Source organism: Athene noctua, chromosome 8, assembly GCF_965140245.1.
Source record: "Athene noctua chromosome 8, bAthNoc1.hap1.1, whole genome shotgun sequence".
In the NCBI taxonomy this organism is placed as follows: Eukaryota; Metazoa; Chordata; class Aves; order Strigiformes; family Strigidae; genus Athene; species Athene noctua.
The window spans coordinates 1,263,289-1,276,205 of NC_134044.1; the positions used below are offsets into that span (position 1 = coordinate 1,263,289).

The 12,917-nt window shown below is 55.5% G+C and overlaps 2 protein-coding genes across 3 annotated transcripts; one reads left to right on the plus strand and one right to left on the minus strand.

The window, feature by feature from the left end:
- The first annotated feature begins 958 nt into the window (after positions 1-958).
- NEU4 (neuraminidase 4) lies at positions 959-5,030 on the plus strand. 2 transcript variants are annotated; one of them, XM_074911985.1, is made up of 4 exons: positions 959-1,073; positions 1,883-2,088; positions 2,278-2,533; positions 2,927-5,030. In XM_074911985.1, the coding sequence occupies exons 2-4, from the start codon at positions 1,888-1,890 to the stop codon at positions 3,976-3,978; spliced, it is 1,509 nt and encodes a 502-aa protein (XP_074768086.1). In that variant the 5' UTR covers positions 959-1,073; positions 1,883-1,887; the 3' UTR covers positions 3,979-5,030. The 2 variants fall into 2 exon arrangements, with proteins under 2 accessions (XP_074768086.1, XP_074768085.1); XM_074911984.1 differs by having other exon boundaries at positions 985-2,088.
- Positions 5,031-5,567: 537 nt separating this feature from the next.
- TM4SF19 (transmembrane 4 L six family member 19) lies at positions 5,568-9,271 on the minus strand. The gene is given in 5 exon segments (XM_074912582.1): positions 5,568-6,144; positions 6,436-6,633; positions 7,010-7,087; positions 7,198-7,381; positions 9,238-9,271. Coding segments are annotated over 4 exon segments (633 nt in total). The 5' UTR covers positions 7,375-7,381; positions 9,238-9,271; the 3' UTR covers positions 5,568-5,964.
- Between the last annotated feature and the right edge of the window lie 3,646 nt (positions 9,272-12,917).

Consider the following 12,917-nt stretch of genomic DNA (forward strand, 5'->3'; position numbering starts at 1 on the left):
GCCATCACCCATGGTGCAGTATTTCAGAGCTTGGCCAGCGTCTCTGCCCGCTCATGCTGATCAGGGGGGCAGCAGGGACCCGAGTGGCGCGACTGGGTTGATGGATCCAGGGTTGCTTGGCTTGCAGCGTCGCCTCAGTGGTGAAGCTCAGCCCTGGGAGCAGGAGAGATGCTGTCGGAGGGGAGCAGGGTGAGAAGCAGAGCTGGGCTTTTCCTCAGCTGCGTTTAAACCTGCCAGGGAGCCAGGGAAGCCGGCTGAGGCAAGGGTTAACCTCCTCCTGCACTGCAGCCTGCGCTCCTCTGCAGCCCATGTGATGCACAACAGGAGCAACACCAGATTAACAGCCCCTTCACAGTTTTCTGCTCCAGCAACCCCAGCTAAAATTAACCTGGCTTAGGAGGCATTTGTAACTGGTGGAGGTGGGGGAGATGGCGGGTGCACGTGTTCAGCCTGGACAATCCCTGAGGGCCTTTCCCAGCCCTTTCTGCAGCCTGAGCCTGAGCTTTCACCTTGGAGCTTCTGATCTGTGACGTGCCATGTGAATTTTGCTGAGCCCCTTTAGCTAAGCTGATACTGGAATAGAGGCATCAAAATAATGACTTAACAGCTGACCTGTGTGCGGATGGGGGTCGTGGGACCCTCTGGCCCACAGCCCGCACTCTGGGGAGCTCACAGCTGGGGCAGACCGTGGTGAACGCGGGTCACAGCACCTGGGCAGGGAGGTCTGGCCTTTCCCAGGGAAACTGAGGCAGGAGATGTGAACACCCCCCACAGCTCCCTTTGCATCCCTGCTCGGGGGGTTCTGAACCGGGTGGCTGGGCAGCCGCGGGGCCCCCAGCTCTGCCCAGGCTGATAACGGGGCCTTTGTGCCGCCCGGCTGCCGCTGCTGACTCAGGGCTTTGTCCCGGCCACCGCCGCTCCCCGTGACCCATCGGTGGGGGGACCCTGCAAGGGGAGGGTGGCAGCGAAGCAGTGAGGCGACGGGCTCTGCAGAAAGCCAGCGGCTGCGGGACCTGGCGGTGCTTGCGGTGGGGGCGAGGGACGGAGGGGACACCCCGGCCGAGCAGGACCAGGTGAGTGCCTTCAGTTTCTCCGTGGGGTGTTCAATCTACAAAAACTCATAATTAAAACACTGGCGAAAGTCGCCCTTGGCTGCTCCCCAGAGCGGGACACCCATCTCTTCTGCGGGGATAACCTGGGACACGTAACCTGGGGACAGCTGGTGGCAGCGGCTCCTGCTGTCCCCAAAGGAAAGGCCCTTGGGAACCGCTCACACCCCACTGCCACAGGGACACCCTGGCTGGGGACCCTGCGATTCGTGTTGTGGCCCCCAGTTTTCCCCACAGGGGAGGAGGAAACAAGGAACCGGCTGTGTCCACTGTGCTGGAGGCACCGGCAGTGCCGGACAACACACTCCCTGAGCCCTCGTAAAGAGCCCGGGTCCAGTCCCCGGGTCATGGCCATGCAGAGATGGGCTCTGCCCCCCAACACACCCGCTTGACGATGGGAGTGGGGAGCCGCAGGTCTCATTCTGCCCTTTGCTGACTGGTCTCAATTTATCAGAAACCCATTTTGAAGAGCATCTTGAAGATCAACCTAAATAATTTTCAGCCTCGTCAGTGTTACACAAAATCCCGTCCCACCTTTGAGCAGCAGTGACTTGCCACCACGGCAGCACATGTTCATCCCCCAACCCTGCCCGTAGCGACCTGCCTTCCAGCCTGTGGTCCCGGGGGGGTCCCCAAACCCACCAAATTAAACCCCAAACCCCTCCAAGGACAACCCATCTCTCAGCCTGCACCCCCAGCTGTGCCCAGCAGCTGGTCGACCCCCCCACCCCAACCTCACCCACCCGGGATGGGGCCGCGTGTCTCTGCTGTAGACGCCATGAGCTCCCGGCACTTCCCCGCCCGGACCGTGCTCTTCGAGAAGGAGTCCAACGGCGTCACGTACCGCGTGCCCGCCCTGCTCTACCTGCCCTGCGTGGCCAAGCTGCTGGCCTTCGCGGAGGAGCGGCTGAGCGCCGACGATGCCCACGCCAACCTGCTGGTGCTGCGCCGCGGCACCATCTACGGGAGCTACGTGGAGGTGGGACGGGGGAGGCACCCGAGGTTGGGGAGGGGAGGACACGCTGTGCTGGGGACATGAGGACAGCCAGGGGGGGGTGTCCAGAGGACACAACTGAGGTCCTGGCGGCACCTGCGTGGGGAAGGGAGGCCGGGTTGGGTGGAGTGGAGTGGCCCTCACCCTCTCCATCCTCTCCTCCTCCCCGGGTAGTGGGAGGACATGCGCGTGCTGGAGACAGCGACGCTGCAGCACCACCGGTCGATGAACCCCTGCCCGCTCTATGATGAGTTCACTGGCACGCTCTTCCTTTTCTTCATCACGGTGCTGGGCAGGACACCCGAAGCCTACCAGATTGTCACCGGCCAAAATGTCACCCGCCTCTGTTGTGTCACCAGCGTTGACCAGGGCCTGAGCTGGAGCACAGCCACAGACCTGACACAGCAGGTCATTGGTGGGGCCATCAAAGGTAGCCCACTGGAGAGGGGCGAGGAGGGGGGGAGGACAGCCAGCAAAGAGGGCAACCATGGGTTTTGGCCTCCTGAATCCACCCGTGACATGGCTGGAGGTGGCCTCGGGGTAGGGAGGAAGAGGCGGGGCAGAAGAGGACCTCAAGCAGAGGGGCGAGGGGATGGAGGGAGTATCTGTGTAGTTTGCACGGGGGGAGAGAAGCTGGAGAGGCGCCATAGCGATGGGTAGGGCCATGCATGAGGACAGCCAGGCAGCACTGGGCTCTGCACCCCACCACCTTGCTTGGCTAGGAAGGGGTGGGGGGGGATGCTCTGGAGACCCTTCCACATTGGGCATGTCAGGGGCACCATGGAGGCCACTCTTCACCCCTCTCCCATCTCCGCTCCCCCAGACTGGGCGACATTTGCTCTGGGCCCCGGGCATGGGATCCAGCTGCGGTCTGGCCGGCTGCTGGTGCCTGCCTACAGCTACCACATCGACTGCAAGGAGTGCTTCGGGCAGCTCTGCAAGACCACCCCGCACTCCTTTGCCTTCTACAGCGATGACCACGGCCGGGGTTGGCGCTTCGGGGAGTTCATCCCCAACCTGCAGAGCGGCGAGTGCCAGCTGGTCTCGGTGGACGAGGAGGACGGCTCCAACGTCCTCTACTGCAACGCCCGCAGCCCCCTGGGCTTCAGAGTCCAGGCGCTCAGCACAGATGATGGGGCTGTCTTCCACGGGGGGCAGCTGGTCCAGCGGCTGGTCGAGCCCCCCCATGGCTGTCATGGCAGTGTCATTGGCTTCCCCGCACCTTTCGTCTATGTCCCTGCCACCCCCCAGGAGCCCGTGGTGCCCCTCCAGGGCTCAGCTCACCGGCTGCTCCCTGGGATGCTCCCAGGGTTTCGGTACCTGCCCCCTCGACAGGCAGCGGGTGATGGGCTGCCCGCCCTGGCCACCAGCAGCCACCAGCAGTCGGCCCATCCTGAGGAGGGCTGTCCAACCCCAAGGCATCACGTCCACGCCCATGGCATCACCTCAGTCCAAGGGGACCCTGCAGCAACTCCCAGCCCTGCTGCCTTCTTCCAAGCGCCGACGTGGGTCCTCTACTCCCACCCCACCAGCTCCATGTCACGGGTCAACATGGGGGTTCACCTGAGCACCTTCCCCAGGGATGTAGAGAGCTGGACTGAGCCCTGGGTCATCTACGAGGGCCCAAGTGCTTACTCGGACCTGGCTTACATGGAGCTGCCCTACAACGAGGCCTCCATCTCTGGTGGCCCAGCCATCGCTTTCGCCTGCCTCTATGAGAACGGGACACAGTCACCCTACGAGCAGATCTCCTTCAGCATGTTCACGCTGCACGATGTGCTCCAGAACATCCCCCTGACAGCCACTGCTTCCCGGCGGGATGGTGGCCCCCCGCAGCGCAGGAAGTGGGGGCGAAGGAGCTGCCTTGTCTCCTAGTGCCCCCACCAGGTCGCCCACCCCCCTCCTTTGCCCCCCAGCGCCACACCCCCAGGCGCCAATCCAGAGACCAGGACATTGGGATGCTCACAGGCCGGGGTCCTGCCACCGCCCAGCATGGCCACATCACACAGAAGGCACACGCTACCATCCCAAAACTGGGTTTTATCTCATTTTCATTGCTATTTTTTAAATTATATAGTTAGTTGGGCATGGGGTCTTGTACCACCAGCCCAGCCCCATCCTCCTTTCCAACCACACGAGCCACCCCATGAAATACATAATGGGCAGCAACACAGCGATGTGGGGAGGAGGCAGCCAGGGGCACATCATGTCACCTTGTGTGCCAGGTGCTGCGCTGGGGACTCTTGATGCTCCAGCTGGTACTACCACCCTGCTCCGAGGGTCTTCCTCCTATGGTCATAATTATTTATGCTCTTTTTTTTAATTGCTTCTTTTTAATGATCCTGTTCAAGCCAATTCCTCTTTTTCTCAGCGGTCTCTCCCAAATCGCTGTGCTGCTTTTGGCTGGGATAGAGTTAATTTTCTTCACAATAGCTGGTATGGGGCTATGGTTTGGATTTGTGCCGAAAACAAGTGTTAATAACCCAGGGATGTTTTAGTTACTGCTGAGCAGTGCTTACACAGAGTCAAGGCCTTTTCTGCCTCTCACCTCACCCCAGCAGTGAGTAGTCTGGGGGTGCATAAGGAGTTGTGAGGGGACAGAGCTAGGACCCCAACTGACCAAAGGGATATTCCAGACCATAATGACATCATGCTCAGCAATAAAACTAGGGGGGAGCCTGGCTGGGATCCACTGCTCAGGGACTGGCTGGGCCTCGGGCGGTTGGTGGTGAGCAACTGTTTTCATTTGCATCACTTGTCCTTCTCGGGTTCTATTTCTCTCTGTTATTTTCTGTTTCATTACAATTGATTTATTTTATTTCCATTATTAAATTGTCCTTATCTCAACCCATGAGTTTTCTCACTTTTACCCTTCCAATTCTCTTCCCCTATCCTGCTGGGGGGAAAGGTGCGGGAGCAGCTGTGTGGTGCTTAGTTGCTGGCTGATTGCTTTTTTTATTAAGCTACCATGGACATGGTGACTTTCCTCTAATCCTTATCAGTTCTGGGGCAAACATCCTCCCCACACAAGCAGGTTCAGGGTCTGTACCCACACCCAGTCCCTGTAAAGTTTTAGGGAAGGAGGGCACAGGGGTGGGGATGCGCTGGCAGCCGGTGACACTCCCTGCGAGGGGGTGGTGCAATGGGGGACCTGGGCTGGTGGGGATGAGCAGCTGCTCCCAACATTTGCTGCACACAGGCCTGTGTGTGTATGGGTGAACTTTGTGGGGGCTGCACCTCAATTCCAGCACTGTGTCCCCAAGCACGACTCCATCCAAGTCCCACAGCCCCAGCTGGAACCCAGCTGGGCTCCTCTGCTCTCCTTCACCTCTCCTGCCCCAGGTGGGAGACAAACACCAGCACAAGCTGCTCTAAACACAGATTGATTAAAGAAAATAAGTTAGTGTTCCAGCTCTTATCTCTACTAATACCATCATGTCACATTTTGCACTCAGGCAGGTGGTAGCTGATGAGGAGGGGCTGGGGAAGCCACAGGGCTTGTGCTGTGATGCCAGGAGCCAGGTCCTCACCTCCATCACTCTCTGGACTGATTTCCCACCCCGGATAGCTGCCAGCCCCAAGGAGCTCCAGGGAGGAAGAAGAGGTATCACCCAGGTGGAGACCAGAGGCTGCATGGAGGCAGCCCTTTGCACACTAACCACACACACATTGCTTTGACATCTCATGTGGGCTGGGGTGTCTGTCCACCATGGGCCTTTCTGTCCATCTTGCACAAGGGCCTTGCACTGGGCTGGTACCACGGTTCCTGCCATATCCCCACCATGGCATTTGCCACTGGGCAAGGGACACCCTGGGATGATACCTCCTTCAAGTCCAGCCTTCTGGCACCATCACAGGTTCCTACTTGCCCTCGCAATAGCCACAGAGGCACCCAAGGCAGCCGTTGAGGACCTGGAGGGAGGCCAGCACCATCTCGGCAGCACTGATGAGCAGCAGGAGGAAGAAGAGGATGCCATTCCAAACCACAACACCCTTCGGCTCCAGGCAGATGCTCCAGATGCGACGATCAAACAGGTAGTTCTCTGCCCTGCACAATGGGGAGAGGAGGAGATGCAAGATGCTGCCCCGTGGCAGGTGAGGAATCCCATTGCTCTCCGTCATGGAGTTGTGCCCCAGACCCCCTGTCTTTCATCCTGAGGATGAGCTGGGTCAACAGGGTGATGGGGATGGGAGCATGACACATAGGAAGTCATGGAAGGTGAAGATGTCTTGAACTACTGGGGTCTTGCATCACCACCAGTAAGCCCACCCACCATAAATAACACTGACTTAATTAGCAATAAGCTGATGAGGTGGCACCGGCGACTCAACCCTGCTGCCTCACCTGGTGTCAGGCTCCTGGTGGCTGGCGTCCCGGAAGGGGTAACCCCAGAGGGTGCCATGCCCGTGGCCATGCTTGGAGGCGTTGTAGAAGCAGAGGGGTCCATCGGTCAAACCCAACCCAGAGAAGACGAAGCAGGCAGCAGCGCCCAGGACCGCCAGCTTGGAGAGCACGGCGGAGATGAAAGCCTGTGGGCAGCACCCGGGGAGGGCACCGAAAGTCAGAGAGGGTCCAAAACTTGGCTGCACGTTATCAGCAGAGTTTGGTAAAGGGCAAAACTCCCCTCCCCTTCACTACAAGGGCCTCCAGCCCCAGGGCGGCGATGCTGGGGATGGAGCTGTCGCTGGGTTGTTTCAAGCTGGGCAGAAGTGGGCAGAGAACTGCCCCGCAGAGCCTGGTGGGCAGAGCCCACGCCAGCACGCACGGGAAGCCCTGTCCTCTGGGGAGGTGACACCACGCAGCGTCCCACCTGGGAGAGGGGGCACCCTACCACGACCCCCCCACCACATCCCACCACCCGCCACTTGCGAGCGCTTCGGCACAGGGGCCCCGGGGCTGCCTCACGTTGTGGCGGGTGCCGCAGTCAGAGCAGCCGGTGCATCGCCACCCCACTGCTGTGATGTGGGTCGCTGCCAGCAGCACCTGCGGGGAGGAAAAAGGGGCTGGGGACGAAGGGGAGCCACCCCCTCCACCCCTTCATCCCTGCTCTGCAGGCACGTGAGGAGGGACACGGCACAAACCGTGGTACTCACCACGATGCCGCCTCCCCAGACCCCCGGCAGGACCTTGGCGTGTTTGCTGATGTGCCCCTCCACCAGGTACTTCCATGTCCCGCTGGGACAGAGGAGGAGGATGTTGGCTGCCATGGAGAGCGTGCCCAGCGCCAGCAGGCAGGGACCCACAATCCGGCTGCACTTCCCCACACACATGGCCGCTCTGCACAGGGATGGGGAGGAAGAGGAGGAGAGGAAAGGGCTGCCTTCAGCCTCATGATCCCCACAGCTCCCCCCCACAAGCCCATCTCACAGCCGTGGGTGGACAAGAGTTTGTTAGTTGATGCTTTTGTGTCCCAGCCTACCCCACTGGCACTGCTTTTACTCAAGAGTCGTTTCAATGGAAATCCTATTTTCCCCACACCATCTAATTAATTAAATATTAAAAATAATTCCATGTTAATACCAGTATACCACTGCCAAACAGTTTTCTTGAGGTTGACCTTTTTTTATCATAGAAGGAGAAGCCTAACTTTAGACCCGCTAGTATTTGTCAAACGGGCAGGGGAGTTTAAGACAAGAGCAGGTCCTGCACTGAGCCTTGAAACCTGTGCAACCCACAGGGTCAGCTCCTCCAAAAAGTGACTGCAGAAGGAGACCAACCTCCACAGCTTGGTTTGGCTTTGAGTGCTTACAACGAGCAGGAGGGAGCCGAAATCCTTAGACAAGGACTTATGAAAGCGCATTAGTCTCCAATCTAATCCAACAGCAACTTCATCCCCATCACACACTAGTCCTATATATATATATATATATGCGGAAACAAATTCAAGTTCTTTAAGAAAGGGTTCTCGCATCTCCTCAGACAAGCCATCCAGATCCACTGGCATTTTATTAAGTTATCAATTCACCCAGGAAGTGCCTGCCCATCTCCAGGTGATACCTTGTCAAACATCAGCTCTCCCTCTTCTGTACCTTCAAGATGGGGGATGCCCATCGGTCACTCTGGGACCACCGAAAACAACCTGTTTTGCTGTTGTCCTGGCTTCCCAGGTTTCTTCTACCCTGTGTTCATTTTTTGCTTTAGGTTGGCTTTATGAGTTTTCCCCTTTCCCCGTGGCTTCCAACCTGTTTTGCACAAGCTGCCTGAATCGAGCTGCTTCTCACACTGGCTAATTTATTTCAGACTTGTTCTGGTTTTGCAGAAGCAGAAGTGAAGAGGCACCATGTGGTTATTTCCATGGGAAGAGGTGCCTCAGCCCACCTCGTGCACAGAGTCAGCGATGGGGAGGAGCAGCTCAGGCCCTGCACAGCCCGAGAGGCCGGGGGGCACCAGCCCAAGGGGTTTCACATTGCTGTGACTTGCTAGAGACCAGCCACGCCAGCCCCAGCAGGCTGCTGGGGGCCAGGGAGGGCTGAACGTGGAGGAACAAGGCTGCAAAACCTTTCTGCATGGAGAGGATACAAGACAAGAAGCCCAAGGTAGACCATCAGCTCTACCTTATCCTGGAGCTTCACCCTCCCTCTGCTTTGTACCCTCCCTGCCTTTGTTAGAAGGAAGGTAGGGCCTCTCATCCCTGCTGCGTTCCAGGGATTGTGCATGGCTGTCCCCCCAGAGCCGTGAGCATTCAGTGCTGAGTCCCACCTCCCCACTTTGGAGGATCTTTCAGGAGAGCTCTTGCTCCTCTGGAGCTCACAGTGTGGGCTGCTCTCACCAGCCAGGGGCTTTTGTGGTCTTCTGTACGTCTCTCTTTCACCTCTCCAAGGACTCTGCTTCCCCTCCAGCACTGCCCTCTCCCTGTGGAAGGCAGGAGGTCTCCTTCCCGCTTCTCCACGGCTCACTGTCCCCTCAACACTCCCCTTGAGCAAGAAGCAAGCTTGCATTAGCTGCTTTCCTTTACCTCAGCCATTCAGACAAACCCCTCCGTAAGGGGAGGTAAAGCAAACGTGCAGCTTAACTAGTCCCCGTTAGGACACTCAAAACAAAGACTCCCTTCCTGGCCAGCACGTCCCCATGGCCAACAGCAAGGGGATTTAAGGAAATTCGAGGGAACCTGTCAGCCCGCCTTTCTGCCTTACCTGGAAGCGGTGCCACGTGGAGCCAGCAGCGTCCACTCCTCGGATGAGCCGTCCTGGAGGCATCGCCCATGGGTGACTATTTATGATGTGCTCCACGTCTTCCTCCTTCACCCCGAGGTCCACCCACCACATCCTTTCCTCTCCCACACGACTGACAGCTCAAAAGGAAGAATGACTGTCCTGTCTGACTGAGCCTGCCTCTGCCGCCACTGTGGCTCATCCATCTGCCCCACTGTGCCCCCTTTCGCTGCCAGAAGCCACGAGCCCACCAAAACATTCACAACTTCAGATTTTAAGGCTTCTACCACGTCTGCTCGAAATACCTTGACTATTGCCCAAGTAGCAAACACCATTTCTCCTGGAACAACCTCCAATGACTGTGTAGGGAGAACATTTTCCTGTCTCCTCTGTGGCCCACTCCAAATGTCACCATGAGTCCGCATCCTCTACCAACGGCTTCTTCCACCATGTTTCACCTGATTTCCCTCGTTGCGCAAGAGCTTTTTGTGTGAATGCTGAACAGTTCAGGTTTGCCTCTTCTTACTTTTACCTGCAGGAGGGAGCACACTAATGTTTTAATAAAAGCTTCTAAATAAATATACTCATGTCTCAGCTGGTTGTCATCTCCTGCCCTTTGCTTCCTTGCAGACAACCCAGCTTTTCCCCCAGGTGTTGAGCATACCCCCATTACATATATATCTTACACCTTGGTGATAACTTGGAGAGAGAAAGGTTATTTTTGGGTATCTTAATTACTGCAAGTTATCAGACACCAGCATTTCAAAGTCCTATCCAGGGTGGCCATGGCTGGCAGACAGCATGCAATGGGGAAGCTCCTCTTGTGTCCCTAGAGAGGTCTGATAGTAGCAGATCCAAGGTGGGAACATGACTGAAAATACACAACCTCTGTGTTTGAGAACAGGAGACAGGAAAGCTGTAGTAGAAAAAAAATGGCAAAAATAGGCAGCTTTTCTGGCAGAGGAGTTGCAGGCAGCACAGAGGAGAATTGCTCATGGGCTGTGCAGGCAAAAGGAAGAATCCTCTCAAAGAAGAATTTGGAGAAGGTTCATATTCCTCGTGCGTTCATCATGAGGACCTTAGGCACATCAGCTGCCTGGAACATGGGCTTCCTCGTCTGCAACAGCCACCGGAGACGAAGCGTAAGTGCAGATATTTTATAGCCCTGATACAGTCTTGCTCCAATACAGTAAATTAAAAAAAGCACCTAGAGTGTCAACTTTTGTTTTATAACTCAACTTGCTCTACCTAGGGTAGCACACACGAGTAGCGTTTGCCAACACATTTCAAAGTGACTTCTCCTGTCAAATCAATGAGTACGGGGCTGCTGAGAACATAAACCCTGCTCCAATTACAGCATGCCACTGTTTGTTGGAAGAAACAGAAAATGGAGTTGGAGCCCTTGAGTGCCACATAGAAAAAGATGAACAGATGAGGCTGGGTCACATTAGCCAATTCTGGTTTCCTAGGAAAAATACACTGAGAGGAACAGATGATCTGAATAACGATAGTTCCTCTGAAAGGAAAATCAGTTTGCAACAGCACGTAAATCCCCGTTTTATTCTTAAATAAGACAAACTGGTCTCTGAAAAACACAGCAGCAACAGCGAAACGCGTAGGACAGCAGACTGTTGAGAATAATCCAATTTTTCCTTCCTTTTTTTTTTTTTTAATCTTAGAGAGGAAGCATTTTTCACTCTGCTGGAAAAAATTGTGTTGCAACTTCATCTTGTGCCCTTTTCTACGTCACAGCAATCTGAGCTTCCTACGTTGCCACACACATGATCTGGTCAATCGCCTCCCACAGAAGATCCCATGCCGTTCAGGATGAAGCATCACCCACTTCGGCCCAAATCCGTAATAGTAATAATAATAGGCTAATTTTAGCCCTGTGCACCTTCCCGAGCACCATGAGTGGCTGCACGCCTCCCTTTCTCACACAAGCACTTAGTTAAGAAAGTGCCAGCACAACAATTACAGGCAAGTAATTTTCTGCTGAGTTACCCAGCCACGGTGCTGCCAAATGTGGTCCCACGCAAAGCGATTCTGGCTCGGCAAGGTGCTCCTGCTGACTCCTCCTCTGACACCAGATCGCAGCTGGAGACTCTGGATACATTTATCAGAGTTGTTTTGTGTTGCTTTATCCCATCACAGAGGGCTCTGCCTCTCCAGTCCATGGTCTGCATGTCACATTCAGCAATGGCTCTGAACTTTAAGGTCAGTGAGCTTTTTCTAACCACAGAGTCCACACTCTTAACCATGCTCCCCTCCTCTTTGCTTCTCCAAACTCCTCTGGGCTGTGGAAATTGCACGACAGGTTGGGTTTCAAAAGCAGTTTGGCTTCAAGGAGCATCGAAGAGGCTGAGTTGGGTTTGAATTGGTGAGACTGAACCGTTCTGTGCCAAACCAACCTCCCCCTCGGTCCTGTCCAGAGGATGCCCAGCACCATTCAGTGGTCTCTCACTCTCCTCTCCATAGCATCTGCAAATCTATTTCTGCCTCTAGCCAAGACTTCTCCAGACTCGGGTGTGGGCACATTTGCCGCCAACAGTGATCCTCTTAGACAAGCCCTGCACAGAGTTTGTGGCTAGAACTCAGACTGAAGAAATACCAACAAGATCCTGCTAGACAATAGAGCATTTGCTTTAGTTTCCTTATAAATTTCACCTGATTTAATACATCACAGAATCATCTGGGTTGGAAAAGCCCTTGAAGCTCCTCCAGTCCAACCATGAAGCTCACACTGACCGTTCCCAACCCCACCAGATCCCTCAGCGCTGGCTCAGCCCGACTCTCCAACCCCTCCAGGGATGGGGACTCCCCCCCTGCCCTGGGCAGCCCATTCCAACGCCCAACAGCCCCTTCTGCACAGAAATCCTGCCTCAGAGCCAGCCTGACCCTGCCCTGGGCAGCTTGAGGTCAGATGAGATAAACCAACCCAGTTAAAAGTTGGAAGGAGTCTGCAGAAAGGAAGAATAAATAAATTAAAACCAAGAGGCATATTTAGTTTATCCTGTAAGTTGAGTTTGACCTGCATACTGTGATGAAAAAGTGTTTCCTACTCACTTGGAAGGGGAAATATTTTCCTAAGCGGCATGAAGAGATCAGGCTGTTTTCCAGTCTTCCAGTGCACAAGCCAGCCTTCCTCACAGAAACTGGGGTTGCCCAGTTAACATAGTGACAAGGAGAGGTGCACGTGCCAGAACTTGAAGAGAGCCACTTAGAGGATCCCCCTGGAAAGGTGGCCAGAGCAACAGCCTTCTCCTGGGGTCTTTCAGGTCAGTGCACCCCAGAAGGATCTTAACCACAGACCTTGGACAACCTCCCTTGAGAAAGCCTTGGGGTTGGGTAAGCCAAGCCGAGGGCATTTGCTCTCCTCTCCAAGGCCTGCTGGAAATGAGTCAACGATGAACACTGGTTGAAGGTTTTAGTGTGACTGTTGGCACAGTCACCCACCCTATCCCATACCCTTTTGGAGAGTTCAAACAACACGAGAACTGGGGCAGTGGCTGCAGCTACTGTTTAAGTGGAGACCTACCAACAGTCAGGAACATGAGGATGACCTGAGATCAGTTGCTTAAGTTTCTCCACTCAATACTTGTCCAGAAGGGACTCTGCTCATCGACATTTCATGTGAGGCCATTACAGGAACGTCCCAAGGA

Coding starts and splice junctions, on each gene's coding strand:
- NEU4 (XM_074911984.1), top strand. CDS start 1,858: ATGGGGCCGCGTGTCTCTGCTGTAGACGCCATGAGCTCCCGGCACTTC. Junction 2,089..2,277: donor TCTACGGGAGCTACGTGGAG/GTGGGACGGGGG, acceptor CTCCCCGGGTAG/TGGGAGGACATGCGCGTGCT. Junction 2,534..2,926: donor CATTGGTGGGGCCATCAAAG/GTAGCCCACTGG, acceptor CCGCTCCCCCAG/ACTGGGCGACATTTGCTCTG.